The sequence below is a fragment of the Brienomyrus brachyistius genome, chromosome 2 (genome assembly GCF_023856365.1).
Source record: "Brienomyrus brachyistius isolate T26 chromosome 2, BBRACH_0.4, whole genome shotgun sequence".
Lineage (NCBI taxonomy): Eukaryota > Metazoa > Chordata > Actinopteri > Osteoglossiformes > Mormyridae > Brienomyrus > Brienomyrus brachyistius.
This window is the reverse complement of record NC_064534.1, coordinates 33041651-33056378: the sequence shown is the minus strand read 5'-3', so window position 1 is coordinate 33056378 and position 14728 is coordinate 33041651. Positions and strand designations below refer to the sequence as shown.

The 14728-nt window shown below is 43.9% G+C and overlaps 1 protein-coding gene across 1 annotated transcript in view; it reads left to right on the top strand.

Moving 5' to 3' along the window:
* The window catches only part of LOC125709931 (E3 ubiquitin-protein ligase UHRF2-like), a 40370-nt gene that overhangs the window by 2545 nt on the left and 23097 nt on the right, over positions 1-14728 (top strand). Inside the window, exons 2-3 of the mRNA XM_048978981.1 lie at positions 4131-4391; positions 10684-10964. Coding sequence (XP_048834938.1) covers positions 4131-4391; positions 10684-10964 — 542 coding nt within the window. The remainder of the gene's footprint in view (positions 1-4130; positions 4392-10683; positions 10965-14728) is intronic.

Here is a 14728-nt window from a genome sequence, read left to right as displayed (position 1 = left end):
TTTATTAAGCGGTGAGGTTGGCTGGAGAACAAACGTATACTGTTTGACTTTAAAGTTTGAAATGTAACAGATGAAATTGGTGGCGTGGAGGCGTACTGTCATGAAAATGAGCCTCAAATTCGGTGTCGCCCACCCTTTTAGGTGCCCCGCAGCTAAAGAAAACATTTACCTACACCATCATTGTTAAGAATGTAGTCCGTCGTTGAACAATTAATTGTTTTTCTCCCCCAGCATAAAATATATTTTAGGGATGGCGGCACTTAATTTTGAGCAGTTTTGTAATCTGAATATTATACATTTCTAGAGCGTTGGTAATCTTGTCAAGTGATTCATTCACAGAAATCATTAGATTCAAAAACCCAAGTGAAGACTTTTAAGAAACTCAGCCCTAATTATTCAGCCTGAATACCCAGAATGGAAATGCTATTTTTTGAACTGTTGATGCTAATTTTATATTTCCATTTTTTGTTAAGATAACCTCCACCAACAATGAGCCATGTTGTTTTATTGTCATAAGCCAGTATGCAGTAAACATTAGTCTCTGTTTTTTAAGGGTAGTTTTAAAAATGTAACCACCATTGCATCCATGTAATTTTTGCAGCTAATTTGGGTATTATAATAGAAGATGGCCTTCATACTGTCACAGTTTGTCAGCTATCTTGAATACGTTTTCATCTAATTGACAGGCCTATGAATTATTTAATTAGAAATATGTTGTTTTAAAGTCAAAGCCTCTTATCTAGTGGAAGCGAGTAATGATTTGTTTGCTCTGAAATGCTCTGTGTAGTTAGTCCTGTAGTAAACTTTTAGAAGACTTTAATCAAGTTGTGTGTGTTTTTTTTTCGTACATTTTATTAAAAAATGTAATACTACTTAATTATTTAATGTCAGCATCTGCTGCTGAGGTTTTGAAAAAGGTCCTGGATTTCAGCTTCTGACGAGTCCATGTCATGGATCCACCCTGTTCATTTAAAGCATCCGGTGACGTTCAGTAGCTTTAATGTAATGAACACGTGGTGGGCTAATGCCTCACCAAGGGGCTAATGTCACGGCTAGGGCCACTGTCCCTAATTCTGTTTCTTTTTTTCATTCTTGGGCTGGAGAACTAGAAGCTGAAGCCCTTGGTGGGTCTTCAGAATTAACAGTCTGCCTTGGCTGTCATGTTGTCGGACATATGGAACCGAAATTATTTCGGCAAGCTATGATGACCTTGGAGAGAGTTTTAGAATATATCCTGCTGTACAAAAAGGATGCTATCTGAGGATTGAAAAGGAAAAGGAAGGAAGTCTGCGTAAGCCTCTGTAAACAGTCCTATATCATCAAATTGTGTTACTGGTGTGGACCTTTCTCGCCTGTTAGCTGGATGAAGATACAGGGGAATAAGACTATGAGTAACAATCTGCTTGCAGGGCGCCTGTGTGGGCTGTGAGAATCTGGGCCTCTGGGAAAAGCAGGGCATTTAGGTGTAAGTTAGCTGGTACAGGACAAGGACGTGAATCGCTTTTGGATCTCTTCTCGAAAGCCAGAACCCCTTAATTAGTCGCTGAATATATTTTGTTTTAGAGAGTCATTTGAATTATTAATATTCTTAATTTTTTCTGTCCTTTTATTTGTTGCTCTTGTTTAAAGAGGGGAGATGCGTGGAATGTCCTGAAGATATTGAGTTAAGCTTCAGCCTGGTGTTTCTTTTAAAAGTGGCCTGATCTTTCCATCTTTCTTGCACCCTGGTTTTACGGTTCACCCTGCAGGAGGCCTCCTGCATGTTTACCGTTCGAAGGTTCGCTTCGCTTAGCTACTGCCTGGCTTTTCAATGATTTAGTGCGGTTCGGCAGCAGCTGTGCATACTTGGCTGTCCGGGACGGCGCCTGCATAACGGCGGCCGAGGGGGTCCCTAGGATGGGGCTGTCCTCTCTTCGCGGTGGATAACGTTCCCAAGTCTGTGGACCCAAAGAAAAATCTTCAGTTTGCTTCCCCACCCCCACTCCCCACACACACAGACAATGTCTGGGAGCCTAGGAAGGTATGAATGCTTCAAAAAATTGACGTTCTAAGGAACTTTACGATGTCTTACAGAATGTTTTAAATTTTTTTTTCCCCATGGATGCCCAAATGAAGTTGGGCTGCTTCCTCACTGGACTGCGGCTGGCGTGTCCAGCCAGCCTGATATGCACGCTGGTCGCTGCCACTAATTTATGCTGAACGGCTTTCATTCGCAAAGATTTCTTTTTTCCCACTCATCGCTCTACACGTAGCCTCGACATATCTCTCAGTTCACAGCCATTTTAGAATTCGGGGAGACCGTGATTACGTTAATACATAACATGCCTTAGAGGAGTTTTCCAAAATGGCTACGGTGAAGGGGGGTTGGGGTAACGTTGGGGTGGGTTGTACATGTTTCCATAGTAACATTTTTTTTTCCCGGATTTTTTTCTCCTTCTTTCTCTTTCTGGAAATTGCAGCGCGACGCCCAGTCTGCTAGCATGTTTACTATTCTTCAGCGGAAGAAGGGAGTAGGAATGGTGGGGGCTGGGCCAGCCCAAGAAAGAGCTTCTCTGCTGAATTTTAATCTGTTCACTCTTCATTTATAAAATACATCCTTTACATGCTAATTGCAGTAGAGCGCACACTTCTTGAAATATCCACTGTGCTGGGAACCATCAAGATCAATTCATACCTTGACATTTGGCCACTCTACTATCAAATTGTATTTATCTGTGGCACATTGATTTAGTTAAATATTCATTCATTTCTTTTTCTGTCTCGCAGTTTTTCCCACACATATCTGTCGTTTTTATTTGTATGTCAGGCACGTGCGGTACTTGCAGTTCTGTGTCATGCATAGTGGATGAAGAACGCTCAGTTTTCGCTACTACCTCGTCCCTGAAGGTTGTGTTCCGGAATGTTCTACTATTTATTTATTTCTCTATCTATTTATTTTAAATGATGGTTGTTCCTTACCATCTTATTTGAATGGCCTGTTGTCTTTTTTTCTTTCCTTTTCTTTTCTTTTCCTTTCTTTTCAATGGAGCATCATAACTGAGAATTTCGTGATTCTAGGTGTGTTAATGTGTATTTTAATGTACAAAAGTCTTTTCATTTGAATCTGCCTACAGCTACATTTAACTACCTAAAACAAAATTAGCGGATCACTGAAAGCCGTGTTTGGTTGCTACATTCTGTACAAATTCATGTATTATCCAAGATACACATGAAATAATTTAATTACCACTCAGTGACCTGCAGGATGTGTCATCAGAGAACAGTTGGATTCGTTTTAGACAGTTTGACATCTTGATAGGCATCTAGTGATGTATTGCTTTCCCTTGGGGGTAAACTTTTGAGTTTTATTTTGTAGTATATGATGACTAAATTGCTTTTGTAAATGTATGTAAGGTTAGGGAGTCCCTCTGTTTGTTGGGTTCATGCATGTTTTTGCCTTGGGGTGGGAATGCTCATTTGATGTTTCCTTACGTTACTTTGGCAAATGTCAATTTGTGCAGACTTTTTCTTTTGTCCCCTAGCAATGAATTGCTGATTTTTCTTTCTTACCGGAATGTCTTGCGTAGAATAGTACGTAGAATGTTGCTACTGTTCATCTCCCACAATGCCATGCGTCTCTGCCCGTAGACTTGTCTATCTGTCCGAATATGGGGAATACTCCTGATAAAAGCTGCACAATAATGATTCAGAAACTGAAAATGCAGAATTGCGTTGCCATAGGTACCACCTGCCTTTCGCTGCCCATACAATCAGCCTGGTTTGGTTATTGTTCAGCAAGCAGCCTCCCTGGCTTGTAACCCTTGGTTTGAGTGCACAGATCTTGCCGTCAAAAAGGATGATTGGATGAAAGGCAGGAAATGGAAGGAGTAGCGTCTTACACTTGTGTTGTGTTATTTTATCAAGGAAAAATTTGAATATAGCTTTAGTTATAATGATAAAAGTGCCAGTTGTTGCATACTAGGTGCCGCAGCAGTGGAGCTGCTCTGTGTTCTAATGTTTCTGTTAGAATGCAGTGTGACTGGCCCAGCTTTGATACGCAGCCTATCTATAGAGCTGACATTTGGCAGTGAGAGTGTGGCGTGAAAACGGCCCTCTAACAGCTGCTGTCCCGTCCCATCCCATCCCACCAGATGGAAGATGGCCAGACCCTGTTCGACTACAACGTGGGTCTGAACGACATTGTGCAGCTGCTGATCCGGCCTCGGAATGACGCCACCGTCGGCCCAGCCCTTCAGGATGGGGGCGCTGTGGAGTCTGGGGTGGCACTGGCAGCCGGAGCAGCTCCCGTCGGGACAAACAGTGACAGCAATGGGGCTCGGTGTCCAATGGACTGTCAACCATCAACATCTGGCAACGTGACCCTCACTGATGCACATTTTGGTGCCTACAAGGTTAGTACAAGTGTGTGTGTGTGTGTGTGTGTGTGTGTGTGTGTGTGTGTGTGTGTGTGTGTGTGTGTGTCTGTGTGTCTGTGTATCTTCTATATCTTTCTCTTCCTCAGTACAGATTTAGCTTACCATGTAGTTTTTGTAGCTACCTTGGAAAATTGTGGTTTTAGGTCACATTGCTGTAACATTTTTAGGTTACTGTGAAAAGTAAAAATTTGAAATTGCTACAGTTTCATTGTTAAATATGTTTTCGTTTTTCCTTTTCGGTTTTAGTATTTAGTTTCATTGAACCAGTCTTGAAATGGGCTATTTCATGGATGACAACATTTTGTATATTAATATGCTGGCCGTGAATTTACTGACAGGGAAACGGTCTCTTGCTGAACATCCCCTTTCATTTTCATGATTCAGTTTCTGAAAGGGATCGTGCCATCTTAAGAGCACCCGGCTGAATTCAGATTTACGTCTGTGCGTCCACATCTTTGCTTGCGTGGAGAATTGCAGCCTGGTGCTGTGGTCCTGCTGGTGCCCAGGAGCACATTTCGATCCCGCATTGCGATGTGCCTGAAAGCTGTTATTTAAAGCATGCGCTTACTTTTGGAATACATTTAGTAACCGGCTCAAGATGCTGGCCGAATGAAGATTTTCTGGAAGGATCGTGTGCCGGGGTGTACTGGTTAGTCAGGAAACGCATCTGCAGTGTGATGTCGTCATTGACATCCGTTTTGTTGCTGACCAATGACAACGCTTATTTGAATACAGAACACCGCTGCTAAGCACCAAGGATGGCGTCAGTGTTGACGCTGGGCGGTAACCATGGCGAACGATTGCTCTTTATATTGAATTCTTCGAGAAAGCTCTCTAATGGATGGCTTCCTACATTCAGAAGATCGGACCCATGCTGGATTAGAATACTTACAAATAATTTTGTGTAAAAACAGGACTGGGGTGGGCAGATTTGCCTCATTAATGGCAGAAATGTGGAGTCAGGGCTTGTTGTTGTTGATTTCCCCCTCCCCACCCAAGCTCTTATTTTGAGCAGGAGGACACCGTTAGTGTGCAAAGAGCTCTCGCAAACTGCAAGATACTCCCGTGGCTGACCTAGTTTAACTGATTTAAATTGGTGGTGGCGGAGGGGGGAGTGAGGACAACAAATGATGGTTCTGTTAAGGGGTGCAGGGATGCAACAATATTGTCTGCAATTTTATTCCTAGTGGATTTCTGATTTAATGGCTTTTATTATTATTATTATTATTATTATTATTATTATTGTAGTAGTAATAGTATTTTTTAAGTTATTCTGTTGATTTTCTGCTTTATAAATTTTAGACTTTTCTATGAACTGTAGTTGCTGTCATGGAGGGTGATGGGTAGAGTGTGGCTGTAATTTAATTTAAGCAAAATTCAATTAAACAAACTGCTTGCTTCCTAATCGCACACAGCTGTGCTATATATTAATGTTGAGAGTTTGTTGCATATCCAATGTATGTGTTTCTGGTAGTAAACATTGGTCAGTGTCAGTGCTATTGAAGGACTTGCTTCTTGTATACTTCTGAGGTGGTGCTTCTTGTCTTTAGATGCTGCTGCTGCTGTTGAGAAAAGAGTGGAGTATCATGATATATGAAGTTTTCTCTTGCTGCTTGGTACCAAACCGCGTGTTGTATTGTTGAGTAGAAACACCCAGTCTGCTTATCTCTACTGGCCATCGCATTGCTTGCACTCATTTTGTCTTCCCCCTCCTTGACAGTTCATTGTTACTGGCTTAATGTTATGATTCCGATCTCTTCCCTCCTGTTATGTGCCATTTTGCCACATCATTCATCGGGAAATGGTACATTTGCAAAGTCGCCAATTTACTTGGGGGCATTTCCTAAGCGTCCGTTGGTCTTTCCTGGCCATATGTGTTAGATCTGTACAGAGTAGGCAGATTTTCTTCCAGGCCTCTTTCATTTAATCTTGGCATTGTCGTTGAAACTTTTTGTGCCGGTAAGTACAGCTATTTCTCGTAATCTGAAATGACTGTGTGGAACGCGTAGGGTTTTCTGAGCGCCCAGGGATACTTATGTAGTGAGAAGGCAGGAACAACAACCCCCCCAGAGACGCACGCACGCACACACGCACGCACACACACAAACACACACACAAACACACAGCGCACACACACAGCGCACACACACAGCCACACACACACGCACACATACATGCACACACACACAGACCTGTACTCATATATTCGTGGGGTGTCTTTGTTCATTTCTGTGGGCAAAACCATAATCCCAACATTGGCACCCTTAGCCCCCTACCCAGCCCTAACCGTAACCATAAGTAACCAAGCAGATTACAAAAGTTTTGGCTGTTTTAATTACTTGATTGCAGTCACAGATTTTTGAGAAATTGGGTTTCTCTTTGTGGTCACAGGAAAAATGTCCCCATAAGGTCAAAATAACAGGTTTTATCACATTGTGGGGGGCGGTGCATCTGTTCCCCACAGTGTAACATATACATATCCCCCCCCCCCCCACACACACACACACACACACACACACACACACACACACACACACACACACACACACACACACACACAGAGCATTTAACCCTCCAACCCCTTAGGTGTGAAGCCACAATACTGAACACAAAACCACGACCCTGTCGTTTTTATGCTGAAGTATGAGTGCTATTGAAGGCAATGGCACTGAATCCAGTTTCATTGCACAGCCAGAAGAGCTACTACTCCCTGCTGTTTTTATATATGAAAAGTAAAAGTGCAAATCCACACGTCAGGTTGTTTAACGATGTATTTAATATGAAATGGGACATTTTATTTTCCTATTTCTGTTAGTGGTCTGGGGGTGGCATGGTGGTGCAGTGGTTAGCACTGTTGCCTGACAGCTCTGGGACCCGGGTTCGAGTCTCCGCCTGGGTCACATGTGTGCGGAGTTTGCATGTTCTCCCCATGTCGTCGTGGGGTTTCCTCCGGGTACTCCGGTTTCCCCCCACAGTCCAAAAACATGCCGAGGCTAATTGGAGTTATTATAATTGCCCGTAGGTGTGAGTGTGTGAGTGAATGTTGTGTGAGTGTGCCCTGCGATGGGCTGGCCCCCCATCCTGGGTTGTTCCCTGCCTCATGCCCATTGCTTTTGGGATAGGCTCCGGACCCCCCGCGACCCAGTAGGATAAGCGGTTTGGAAAATGGATGGATGGATGGAAGGCCTCAGTTTATTTAGCAGAGCACGTCCAAAAAATAATGTCACAGTTCAAATTTATCACTGCTGAATTGTGGCTAGTTGGCTAGAATGACAAACCTCAGCTCTTAGAGGCTCTACTTCCCATCGTTCTTTTTCTCCTCATTCTCCTGTATGAGCGTTACTCTGCAGAGAGCACACGCTGCCTAAGAGGATGTGGAACAAATTTAATTTGCTGACAAATGACTGAATAATTTGGGCATTTGCAGGATCCTTAATCATGTTCAAATACCCGTCATCCAGACAAACCATAAGAAAACCCATGATAAGGATGACCTGGTTTTGATTGATTTTATTTAATCATGGGCAGATTCTTTTGTCCTATTCGTGTATATATATATATAATATATATATATATATATATATATATATATCCATCCATCCATCCATTTTCCAAACCGCTTATCCTATTGGGTCGCGGGGGATCCGGAGCCTATCCCGGAAGCAATGGGCACGAGGCAGGGAACAACCTTTTATATATATTATATACACCTTAATGAGAATGTTATAACAACCTTGTCAGCTCTCGTTGGGTGTTTTGCAGCAACTAAAAGGCAGTATATAAAAATGAATTGAATTGAACCTGAGGTGCGTCTCTGATTAAGCCGAAGCTCCTCGACATTGAGCTCGGCAGTCTCTCTCCTGTCATTGCTTTGGCATGTGAAGGAGTGCCGAACGGGCTCATAATTTTAATCCCGTCACTGACATCGACCCACCTCTAGTTCATGTTTCCTTTCAATAAGCCATTTCCTTTTGTCACAAATGCTGATTCTCAGCCAATCAGTTAGTAGACACTTTTGGTAGCTGGTAAGTAAATACAAGGAAATTCCACCAATACAAGGACAGCGATGGTAATTATATAGAGAGTGTAGCATTCTGGTGATCAAGACAGAATGAGGGTATGTTTGTAAATAAAAATCCCAGACAAATGAGTGAGTGTCATTCCTTGTCTTCCTACCTCACAAGCTAATTACACAACCCCCCCCCCCAACATTTTTCAGAAGATGAACAATCCAAGACAACAAAGCATGCTTGATTATACTATCATGTTTTATCATTGCTTGCATGTTGTGTTCTCTGAAATAGGTAGAATATATTCTAATTAGCAAAATGTTGGTCATGTGACCTACAAGCTTTCCAGTGAAAATAGCCATATGAGTTGGGCACGTATGCCATTGAAGAAGCCAGGGTTAGGGTTAGATTCTGCACTATGATGTGTAGCTCTTTCTAGCACTGTCATCTTCTTTCCATTTCTCTAAACTTAACTTTACCTAGGATAGATAAATTGAGTGGTGGAGGCTTTATACATGTATCGGTCTGGCACTACATCAGGAAAGGTAACGTGAAACTTCCACGAGTTAAATAAATGGTGTTTGGGAGGAATGGTCACTAGTGTGTTCAAGATATTGTAATCCTGCACCAGTAGAGGGAGCACTTTTGTTTTGGACAGCTACTTGGGTACAATTTAACATTCAAAGCGCAAGTTTCAATTACTCTGTATTACTATCAAATAATTATTTTGATGTATCCAGTCCATGTTGCTATCCTAACTTCAGTCTAAGAATATTCCTTGGTTCTCGTTTCTGCATACCAGCAGTCAACATCCCTATTTTTTTTCGAATATTTATCTTTTCAGTTTAACATCCATCCAATAGGACATGGGGCACAAGGAAAGGGGAACGTGCTAGACAGGATTCCAGCCAATCACAGGACATCCACATTATGTAGAATTTAGAGACTTGAAAATGTGGAAAGAAAGTGGAACACAGAGAAAAGCTGCATGACATGGGGTGAAGGTTCAGACTGCACATGTTGAGTGGGGGGGTTATTCAGAGGCATGAGGCAGCCAAGCTACCCACCATGCTGGGGTTTATGTATCCTCTTTAGATTTATTGCCATATTTTAATGAAGTAGATGGGATAAACCTAAAGATGAATCTCTTTAGGAATCAGATTCGTACAGTTAAATCCTAGCTACATCATATGAGTATTACAAGCAATGATCCAAGGTGGAATGTGACCTACGCAGGAACATAATTCCTGGAAACACCTGATGTACTTGTTAGCAATTAACATGTCTTGTAATAAAAAGGTAACTAGAGGTAATTTTCTTAGCTAGCTTTAGTGACTTAAGTACATTCATCGATCCATCCATCCATTCAACCATCCATCCATCCATCCATTTAACTGTCCAACAGTCTAATCATCTATCCTTCCAACCATCCAATCATGCATCTTGTTACTGCCTCTCCTGGTCAAGGCTGGGCTACACTTTGGATGGGATGATAGTCCACTGCAGAGCACATACATGCGCATACACTTGCACAGTCATTCACGATGTGCAATTTAGCGGCGTGTGTGTGTGGAGTTTCTCTTCTCCCTGTCTCATGCGGGCTTCCTCCTGCAGTCCAGAAACATGGTTGGTCTAACAGGCATCTCTGTATGTAAAAAAAAACACAAAAAAACACACACGCTTTGCATTCTAGTCATGATTATGCTGGTCAAACAACAGACAAAACGTGTTACTTTTTTCGCCTAGAGAATTGTTTTGGTTTAGCATTGACTATAAGAATCTCTCGGCATTCATTGATCATAGTCCATGAATTAAAGCAGCTTCTCACCCTTCAGAGTCTGGTGCCTGTCGTTCCTGGAAGTGAAACCGGAGTCTGAGGCTGATGTAATTACCAAGAATTGTCCAGGTGTCATCCTGCCGTGTGTGTCTGTGTGTGAGCGCTTAAGGTGGCACTTTTTGAGATGCGGGAAGCACCGTGTGCCGTTGACAATCATCCCATGATCAATATCATTTAGCTCGGCCATCTTAACTGTTCTGAAGCATACCAAAAGATTAAGTGAGCCTCACAACGCTATCTGCTCGCTGTATGTATTCAGTTGCAGTCACATGATTCGCGGATTAGAGGAGCGAGCTGTTAATGCTTTAATGAGCAAGTGTACCTGATAAAGTCCTTGCTGGGAGTATGTGCTTTATGTTGACCGCCCAGTACGCCATTGCAATGTCGTGCTGATATTTATATGTCCTGTTGACTTTCACAGATACACGAACTGGTGGACTGCAAAGACGTCAGCATCGGCGCCTGGTTCGAGGCCACCGTCGAGAAGGTGACCCATGGGCCCAGAGGGAAAAATGGCAGCGCCGGGATGTTGGGGAAGACCGAGCAGCTGGGCAAAAGGACTAACGGCAGGCCTGAGGCCGAGCGCGGCCGGGCCGCCCTGGACAGTAACGGGAACCCGGTGGCGAACACAGGCGCAGGGCCCTCCACCTCGGGCTGGCCGGCCGGCGAGGAAGCAGCCACCTATCACATCCGATACGATGAGTAAGTGCTTCAGCGAGGCGGCTTCTGGCATTCCCGGGAACCCCCCTCTCGTGGGATCAAGTCAGGCTTTTGTTCTTCTACAGCCTCTTCCCCTATGTGGTCCTTATGAAAACCATTTTTGGCTTTATTTGTTAGGCTGGGGTCACCGCATCCATGGGTATGGGTAAGTTTGACCCTGTCTGCAATCTGCCTTAAGGCAGGGGTGGCCAAACTTATCCACAAAGGGCCAGAGTGTATGCAGGTTTCTGGGATAACCTGTAGGTCAGCTGTCCAAACCCAGGTGTGAGGACTCTTCAACCAATCAGTTCTCTAATTAGTGACCGGCCCTTTGTGGCTAAGATTGGCCACCCCTGCCTTAAGGTTCAAATGGTGTTTCCTGCTTCAGTTTCTCAAGATTGGTAACTGTAGAAGATGACAGCGGTCTTTCTAGGGCAGTGTTTCTGAGACCGATCCTCCACGGCCCCTGGACAGTTCCTGTTTCCTCTCTGTTCCAGCTCCTTTCCAGACACTCCATGTTTTTGCTGCTACCGGTAGCTGGGAGGGAACAAAACGTCACGATCTGGGGGTCCCTACGGACCGGTTTGAGAAACGTTACTCTCGGGCTGTAAATAAACATTCACGAAAGAGAGCTTGAAGACCTAAGAACAAGCATTCCATTTGAATAACCCTTGGAATCTCTTAGGAAACAAACTATCTGTCCCTATCGTGCCTCCCTGTCACACCAGGATTTAGGGAAACCTCCATAGGACTGTGAACGTGGAAAAAAAGTGACATGTAGTTTGCTCAGATGGGATTTCCGAGAATTGCGTCAGGTCCTTTAAAGGACATGTCAGGATAGTTACTGGGTGCCTGCATTGAGAAGGGATTCAGTCTCCGGTTGGCCCCCTCTCTCAAATGTCGAAGTGTAAATGACCGGTTGGCTGGGGAAACCGTGAACAGGGGAGAAGTCGGGAAACGAAGGAGGAGACTCGCCTACACCGCTGAGTGTGAGCTCCTCTTCAGGACACTGTGGATCTTTAATGTTTGGGTTAACTGTGCCTTTAAGAATCATGTTAGAAGAAACCATTGAGACCTAATTATCAATGTGCATCATTGATACCAGGCAATGTAAATTGTTTATTTCCTTACACTGTTTCATTGGATATATGGGTGAGGGAGGGACAGAGTTTACTGGCCTTCATTATCTTGCAGGTTCTCCGCTGGTTGCATTTCTCATCCATCCAACCAATCAGTCATCTTCTAATCCAACACCTTGGTGACTCACTGGGGAAGCCTGATTCCCCCCCCCCACCTCCCATGCACAAATTATGGAATTCAGTTAGTTAACAGCACTAATAAACTATGGTACGCTGTCATTAAGCAGACGCTCTAATAAAACTCGAATATAATGAGCTCACGCAGGTATTTTCCAAGAAAAGAAAAACAGACGTGGCAGGTAAACAGAGCAGGCATTTTCTTAGGTGGGGGCGATGACGATGCATCTCTCTCCTCACTCTCTTAAACCCCAGTCACACACACACTGAAACCTACTTACAGTACAGGCCAAAAGTTTGGACACACCTTCTCATTCAATGCGGTGTCTTTATTTTCATGACCATTGGTAGATTCTCACTGAAGGCATCAAAATTATGAATGAACACATGTGGAGTTATGTACTTAACAAAAAAAGGTGACATAACTGAAAACATATTTTATATTCTAGTTTCTTCAAAATAGCCACCTTTTGCTCTGATTACTGCTTTGCACACTTGCTAAACACCTCTGGGAACTCCTTCAAGACTGGTGGAAAACCATTTCAGGTGACTACCTCTTGAAGCTCATCGAGAGAATGCCAAGAGTGTGCAAAGCAGTAATCAGAGCAAAGGGTGGCTATTTTGAAGTACTGTATATATATCGCAATTTTACCATTATGCTATCCTGTGGAAATGGGAGCAACCTGGTAAAGTTTACCAGTTAATCTCTCTCCTGATGACCTAGTAACATTAGCGGTACCTTTCTCACACTGCTCCACTGTGAATGTGAAACTGTAACAGATTACCATGTTTGGGGGGGGGGGGGGACTCTCCCTCATTATTCACCACATTTGCCTCGTTTCCACCAAAATGGAGCTGGTGCCGGTGCTGGGCCGGTTCTCGCTTTGTGCCTTTTGAGTACCTGCCCACGTTTCCACCGGTTACATAAAAGAACGGAACAGAAATGTTGCGTAGACAGAAGTACAGGTAAAGAAAAGGTTAATCTGCATTTTGTTGTTTGGATTTATTTCGCTGTTTTGGATTTTAAGTTTTTATAAGCTACTGAACTGGGGTGGCATGGTGGTGCAGTGGTTAGCACTGTTACCTCACAAGTTACGTGTCTGTGGAGTTTGCATGTTCTTCCCATGTCGTCGTGGGGTTTCCTCCGGGTTCTCCGGTTTCCCCCCACAGTCCAAAGACATGCTGAGGCTGATTGGAGTTGAATGTGTGAGTGAATGGTGTGTGAGTGAATGGTGTGTGAGTGAATGGTGTGTGAGTGAATGGTGTGTGAGTGAATGGTGTGTGAGTGAATGGTGTGTGAGTGTGCCCTGCGATGGGCTGGCCCCCCATCCTGGGTTTTTCCCTGCCTCGTGCCCGTAGCTTCCGGGATAGGCTCCGGACCCCCCTACGACCCAGAAGGATAAGCGGTTTGGAAAATGGATGGATAGATGGAAGCTGCTGAACCGAGAAAAAATCGGACTCGTTGCGCCCTGTTTCTATTGCCTGTATCCACTTTTGGATCCGTAAAGGCTTCCCATCTGTGTGCGTAAGTGAGTTTACTCTCAGTTACTGTTTTACCGTTGTCCTTTTAAGGATCGCACAATAAAACAGTCTTCAAAAAACTGAACTTTGCTGTCTGTCTCATAATCTCTTCGCCACATGAACATCACAATATTTTATTTATTTGACCTGTTACATAGCCAGCAAATCGATCCTTTTGTTTTTTCACAAAATAAAAATGGAGTGTCGTGATATTAGACTAAACTCTGTTGGTTATGGATTGAATTTTCCAGGTATGGGAAAGGTTTGGACATGATAGCACGTCCCGCTTTCACTGACGTTTTGGTGCCAAATTCTGAGCCCAGCTTTTTTGTGGTGTGGTGCTGGAGCTGTTTATTTCTGATCCAGGGTCAGTTTTTTGTGGTGGTAACACACACAGGCAGTTTCAGATTGGGAAAAAGTTCGGCACCAGCGCCGCACTGGTGGAAACGAGGTATTGATATCAGTTGGGAGTACACAACACCTGTTGTTTATCATTATGGAGGAATGAGTAGGAATGAGAATTTATCTATTCCATGTTGTTTTTACCTGATACATAAACGGTTTTTCTATGTGAAAGCGGGTCACACACACCGGGAGGGACTCACTTCCCACAACAAGCCTGCTAAGTTTGATTGAGTCACATACACAGTTAGGCTGTGTGGAGTGCGGTTAGGCTGGGTCACATACACAGTTAGGCTGTGTGGAGTGCGGTTAGGCTGTGTGGAGTGCGGTTAGGCTGGGTCACATACACCGTTAGGCTGTGTGGAGTGCGGTTAGGCTGGGTCACATACATCGTTAGGCTGTGTGGAGTGCGGTTAGGCTGGGTCACATACATCGTTAGGCTGTGTGGAGTGCGGTTAGGCTGGGTCACATACACAGGCTGTGTGGAGTGTGGTTAGGCTGGGTCACATACACAGTTAGGCTGTGTGGAGTGCGGTTAGGCTGGGTCACATACACAGTTAGGCTGTGTGGAGTGCGGTTAGGCTGGGT